Raw genomic sequence first — 6,975 nt, 5'->3', positions numbered from 1 at the left:
TCTATATTCTCACTATTTTAAAAATATTCATGTTCTTTATATTTTTAACAGATACTATTATTTTTTTTATATATTTGTAATAAAGCACACTCATTTTTATATATTTAAAATATCATATTAATTAAAACAAAAATAAAAATAATGAAAAAAAATATTTAATGTCCATTCCTTTTATTTAAATGCATGCCAATTGCTATCAATTTTTTTTACCAAATTGGTAAGAAATTGTTCTGACGAAAAAGATTGACCCATAAAACATTCAATTTGTTCTTCTTTGGTTGACCCATAAAACATTCAATTTGTTCCTCTTTCTTTATAGTATCTTATCTCTTAGGATTCCCATAATCCTAGTTTTGATAATGGTAAAAAATCCCCTAATTTTTTTCTCATCTTTCTTTAATCTCTTGATTTTTTACATTACTACTTTGATTTGATTTTTCCCAAAGTGCTGAGTTTGATATGAGTAATTATTTATTAGTGAATCTCGATTTGTAGGATGCAAAATTAGGTAATGCAACTTCAGTTTAGCATAACTCTTGTTTTTTGTCCTTAATTAATTATTTTAAACCCACGAAATGCAAAAATGGAAGGTAATTATTGAATGATCTTTTTGTTTTCACCTACGTTTGTATCTCTAAAGATTCACCAATCATGAATATTTACTTCTCTTTATAAGCACCCAAAAAGATAGAAATAAAATAAGCAACGTATCCAATTGGCAAAAGAAAATTCGAGTGCTTAAAAGAGAGAAAAAGTATTCGAAAAATATCTAATGTAAAAATGGAAGTTGTCTCAATCATGAGCTATATTATATCCAAATCCGTGATGAAATTCTCCAAGCAACCAAACATCCATGTGAACAGAGAAAGTAAAAAAAAGGTCATTAAATTGCTTAATTTAATAATATTAAAATTGTTTAGAAGCATATTCAAAGTATATAATCCAAATGATAATGTGAGAGGTGATCCATAAGGACAATGGAGTCTCTGTATCAGAATCATTTTCCAATCCACTGAAATGACTTTACCACTTATAAGGATTAAGTGTCAAAGAGAATTATCACATGACAAAAAATACAGTTTATGGAAAATATTTAACATGTATAACTTTTTTGTTAATTAATAATATATCATATGTATCCTTCCAATATGTGAACCTACTTTTGGCATAAAATAGTGTGTGCAGTTATTTAATTGGACAATTTTATCCTTTAACAAAATAAAAAGTATTTATGAATAACTTTCATTTATTTCAATATAACTAAATAACTTCTCTTTTTAAAAAAAAAAGCAATTATATAGTTGTTTGACTACTATTTTTACAAAATTATATATATATATATATATATATTTAAATTGTATTAATTTTCTAATTAATTATTCAAAAAAATTAAAACTATAAATAGTAGTCAAACAACTATAGAATTGCTAGTATTAATAAAATTAATAATGTAAATAATAATATTAATAACAAATATAATAGAAGTAATAATATTAATATTAATAATAGTAATATTAATAATAAAATTAATATGAATATTAATAATAGTATGAATAATAGTAATAATATGACTATAATATATATATATATATATATATATACATTTATTAATGTTGTTATTATTATTAATAATATTATTATAATATTATTAATACTAAAATTTTAATTTTTCAACAATTCATTAATATGTTTAATAGTAATATTAATAATATTAATAAAAATATTAATAGTAATAATAATAGTATGAATAAAAAAATAATAACATAACATAATATAATATTAATTGTATTATTATCATTATAATATATTTAATAATATCAATATTAATTTTAATTTTTATCAATTCATTTATTATTATCTATATGTAAACCATGTAACTTTATTTACCTACCAATCCAATTATTATTAGATATAAATAAATAATATCTTTCAGGAAAATTCTCACTCCAAATAAATTTTTTTACCTACGAATTATTCTGCCAAACAACTTAATAACTCAATTTTATATTAGATAATAATTTATACAAAATCTGTATATAAGTTTTAATTTATTTACTAATCCAAATTTGTAGATATAACTTTAAAATTGTTGTAGTGATTTTATAAAGATTTTTCAAAGTCGTGAAAAAACTTAAATTATTTTAATAAAAAATGATAGAAAATAGAGTTAAAATAGAAAAAATAGTATAAAAATATAATTAATATTTTTTTAAGTGTAATTTATTTCCTCACATAAAAAAATATGTAAAAACTACATTGAAAAACATTTTTTAATGATTGTAAAAATGTACTCAAAGGTACAAACTAAAAACTTGATAATATATTAATAATAAAGACAATAATTTTAACTTTGTCATGGCAAAGTTTATTCATAAAGATAAATACATTATATAATAAACATTTTCAAATATAATAGTAATTGAGATAAGTGTTTAATGTCTATGTCTATAGAATTTTTCTATAATGTGTTTATTTGTAAGATGAATCTTTATTGTGTTTAGATTCACTTATGATTTGTGTGAGCGGATTAACGAGCAGGTAGTTGACATGTTTTAATCAACTAATTTAAATGTGGGTAGGTGAAGGAGGGAACGAGTAGAGTAGATTCTTCTCTCATATACATAGATTTAATGTAATGTTCTCGAAGACAAAAACATTATACTAAGATATCCACAACACTAAGGGATTTGACATGTTTTTTTTATAGATAATCAAAACTGATTTCCTATTTAAAGGAGAATCGATTATCATTTGTGTGTTATTAAAGGGAGAATTAATTCTCACTCATGACTCATGTGTTATTAAAGGATTTTCAATCATATTTTTCAAGGGAGTATCGATTCTCATATAAATGTTCTTTACATTGCATGGAGAAAATACTTAATTATACTATTAATAACAATGTATAATTTTAAATAACGATAAAAATAAAATAAAATTACAATATAAAAAAACATATATAATTATATAAAATAATAAATATATATAAATATATTTAATAATATTATTTAAATTTATTACAAAATTATTTTATATTATATTTTTTAATATTGTAATAATAACTTATCTTTGTTTTGGTCGTTACCTATTTATACTAGTTTTAATGAACTATTTTACTGAAATTAACATATATACTATAATTAAAAACATATTACTTAATTTTTTTATACGATTTTATTTATGTTAATAAAATTTCACCTTAAAGTATTTTTTTTATGACGATCGATGGGATGTTCCTAGCTGTACATAATAATAATACCCAACAAAGAATGAAAAAGAAAATGCAGACTTTAACCTGGAAAAAGAAATTGAAATTAAAAAAAAATACAAGAAATAACAAAAATAGTAAGTAGTATTTGTGAAATCTCTTTCCTTAAGTGGTGGTTTTATTTACTTTTTATTAGCAATGAGATACTAAAACCCTTTTTACATTAAAATTTGTTATATTTTTATTTTAGTATATTCCTCATTCATGGCCATGAGATTCTGCAGGGTGGATTCAGCTCCCCTCCCTCGTGTACACCTGCAGTCCTTGTTCCCCTCGTCCTCGTTTCTTACGTAAAAAAAAATGGCACTTGAATAATGAAAACAACTTCTTTTACCGTTTCACCACTTGTTCACATGAACCATTATACAATATAAGGGAAACTAGTGGTGACCGGGGCTTATCCGTCTACACTCACCGTGCTTACTAAAATCATTTTCAGAAAGGAAATAAAATATACGGCACACACAGTCACAACCATTTGTTTTGGTAGGAGAGAGAGAGAGAGAAAGTGTGTTTGGAATTCAACTTCCCACCACGTGAGACTCCTTAGTCTATGGTGACGAATGCATCTTCATCCCAGTTTGCTCTATTTAAGCACGCTTCCACAACCTTACATCCACATTCCAACTCTTTTATCTCTTCACTTCCTCCCTCATACTTCATACGTATCACCAACAATTAAATACATGTTACCAATCTAGCACGCTTTTCTCTATATAATCTCTCTGTTTTCCTCTCATACTTCCCCTTCTGCGGATATTCACTGCAACTAAGTCAACAACATGACTGAGGGAAAGGGAATTGAAGCTCGGAAAATAGTTGGGGATTTCAATTCTTCCAAGAAGCCCAAAAGAAACAAGTATGCTTTTGGTTGCGCTATATTGGCCTCCATGACATCCATTTTACTTGGCTATGGTGAGTCTTGTTATGCTTTGGAAATACAAGATAATTGTAAGTAATTGTGTTTGCTTTTGAAAAATCACATATGAAACATAAAAGCAACCATGTTTTTTATCGATACTGTATCGGAGAAATTAATATAATTTGTTCGGATGGAAACAAACTGGTGTAACGTGTGCCGACACTAGAATTGTACAGTAGAACTTATCCAGCTGAGTAGGAAAACGGAAAAAAAGAAGACTTTTCCGGAGAAAGAAAGTCTAAAAGGAGTGTTTGGTTTGGTGGGAGAAGATTTTGCAAGATTATTTAGTAAAAGGGAATCTCCTAATGTAACAAAATTTTGAAATTTTTGTAAATGGGTGTTCATGTGTAAATACGATGGATGATGTTGTTATTGTTACAGATATTGGGGTGATGAGTGGTGCAGCCATATACATAAAGAGGGACCTAAAGGTGTCGGACGTGCAAATAGAGATACTGATGGGAATCATCAACCTCTACTCTCTCATAGGCTCATGCTTGGCGGGCAGAACCTCCGACTGGATAGGGCGGCGATACACCATTGTCTTCGCCGGCACCATCTTCTTCGCCGGAGCACTTCTCATGGGCTTCTCCCCCAACTATCTCTTTCTCATGTTCGGGCGTTTCGTGGCGGGCATCGGCATCGGCTACGCCCTCATGATCGCTCCGGTCTACACCGCCGAAGTCTCCCCAGCCTCCTCCCGTGGCTTCCTCACTTCCTTTCCCGAGGTCAACTTTATTTGCTAAATATTATTGAATCAAAATTTGATTTTGTTATATTTATTTATTTGTTTATATGAAACTTGATTTTTCAGGTCTTTATTAATGGAGGGATATTGCTGGGATACGTATCCAACTTTGCATTTTCAAAGATGACATTGAAGCTGGGATGGCGAATGATGCTCGGAATCGGTGCAGTTCCGTCGGTGCTCCTGACACTGGGAGTGTTGGCGATGCCTGAATCTCCGCGGTGGCTGGTGATGAGGGGCCGTTTGGGAGAGGCGACGAAAGTGCTTAACAAAACCTCCGACAGCAAGGAAGAAGCTCAACTGAGGCTAGCCGAAATCAAACAAGCCGCAGGGATCCCGGAGAGTTGCAACGACGACGTCGTTCAGGTAGCGAAACAAAGCACGGGCGAGGGTGTTTGGAAGGAGTTGTTCCTCTATCCAACTCCTACGATTCGTCACATCTTAATTTCGGCGATTGGAATTCACTTCTTCCAACAAGCGTCGGGTGTGGACGCCGTCGTTTTATACAGCCCCACAATCTTCGAGAAGGCTGGGATCACCGATGACACGCAGAAGCTTCTTGCAACCGTGGCCGTTGGAACGGTGAAGACTTTGTTCATCTTGGTCGCTACTTTTATGTTGGACCGCGTGGGTCGTCGACCCTTGTTATTGTCTAGTGTTGGAGGCATGGTGCTCTCGCTTCTGACACTCGCAATCAGCCTTACCATCATTGATCGATCGGAGAGTAAACTAATGTGGGCCATTGGATTGAGTATAACAATGGTGTTGGTCTACGTGGCCACATTTTCCATCGGTGCGGGACCCATCACGTGGGTTTACAGCTCTGAGATCTTTCCGTTGAGGCTGCGGGCGCAGGGTGCAGCTGCGGGTGTTGTGGTGAACAGAACCACAAGTGGGGTTATTTCAATGACTTTTTTGTCCCTCACTAAAGCCATCACTATTGGTGGAGCTTTCTTCCTCTATTGTGGGATTGCTGTGGTTGGGTGGTTATTTTTCTTCATTGTGCTTCCTGAGACGCGGGGTAAAACACTCGAAGACATGGAGGGGTCTTTCGGTACTTTCAGAGCCAAATCCAACAACGGGGTTGAAAATGAAAATGCCAAAGTTCCACAAGTTCAGTTGGGGACCAATCTCCACGCTTAGACAATATTAGGGCATCGTATAATAATCCATTGCTTCTACTTTTTTCTAGAGTAGTTTTTAAAATCAAAATGAGATTTCTTGTGTATGAAAATACAATAACTTTTATGAATCACAAAGCTTCTAAACACACGAGGTCTTCTCCTATCTTCATCATCTTTTGGGATATCAGTTTAAATATATATCTAATTATATATTTAATAATTATATTTTAAGAGATTTTATGACTAGAAGTTAATTTTTGTTTCGATGTGAGAAGTAAGGAAAAAAAGTTGTATGACAAAAACAAATGAGATCAAGAAAGAAAGAAAAAGGAAAAAAAATAGTAATTTAGAAAAAAAAGGAAGAAAATAAGGCTTAAACTTGATATAAAGACATTTTTATCTTTATACAACTATTTTGTCGTATTATTGAAAATATAAAGTATAATGCAAATGATACATTAGATATTATCTGTTAATTATTTATTCGGCCAATTCTTCTTCAAAATCTACCTTCTAATGAGAAGACAAAAAAGAATTCAACAATTTTTTACACTCTTTTTTCCACTACTTTGGTAAACTTGAATGAAAAAGTCTTATCTTAACTTCTTTCTACTTCTTCTGAGAATACCTTTCACAATGTTTTTTTCCCTATCTTCTTCTTTATTCATCATATTAAAGAATAGAAGAACAAAATTTTAAGAAAGCAATTTGAAAAAGAACATTGTTTTGCGAAGTGAAAAAAACTCTAATAATCATGATTTTTTTTTATAAGAACCATTTGTACTGATACGTTGTTTTCTTTTTCAAAATCAACGAATCTCAATCTCAATATATATGTCTTTGAATCTCTCTATTTTTTCCTGTCTGAACTAATGTTGACTCAATTATACTTCATTATCGTGAGTTCATCGGT

The 6,975-nt window shown here is 30.3% G+C and overlaps 1 protein-coding gene across 1 annotated transcript; it reads left to right on the top strand.

Moving 5' to 3' along the window:
• The first annotated feature begins 3,671 nt into the window (after positions 1–3,671).
• LOC137829960 (polyol transporter 5-like) lies at positions 3,672–6,208 on the top strand. The gene is made up of 3 exons (XM_068637007.1): positions 3,672–4,183; positions 4,572–4,918; positions 5,005–6,208. The coding sequence occupies exons 1-3, from the start codon at positions 4,051–4,053 to the stop codon at positions 6,079–6,081; spliced, it is 1,557 nt and encodes a 518-aa protein (XP_068493108.1). The 5' UTR covers positions 3,672–4,050; the 3' UTR covers positions 6,082–6,208.
• Positions 6,209–6,975: the final 767 nt, after the last annotated feature.

The sequence above is a fragment of the Phaseolus vulgaris genome, chromosome 11 (assembly GCF_000499845.2).
Source record: "Phaseolus vulgaris cultivar G19833 chromosome 11, P. vulgaris v2.0, whole genome shotgun sequence".
Lineage (NCBI taxonomy): Eukaryota > Viridiplantae > Streptophyta > Magnoliopsida > Fabales > Fabaceae > Phaseolus > Phaseolus vulgaris.
Note: the sequence above shows the minus strand (reverse complement) of the source record. Positions and strands in the feature narration are given on the sequence as shown.

Bases quoted from the DNA above. Each gene is read 5' to 3' on its own strand.
- LOC137829960 (XM_068637007.1), top strand. From the start codon at position 4,051: ATGACTGAGGGAAAGGGAATTGAAGCTCGGAAAATAGTTGGGGATTTC. The intron at 4,184-4,571 runs GTGAGTCTTGTT...TTATTGTTACAG, and splicing joins ATCCATTTTACTTGGCTATG to ATATTGGGGTGATGAGTGGT. The intron at 4,919-5,004 runs GTCAACTTTATT...TTGATTTTTCAG, and splicing joins TCCTCACTTCCTTTCCCGAG to GTCTTTATTAATGGAGGGAT.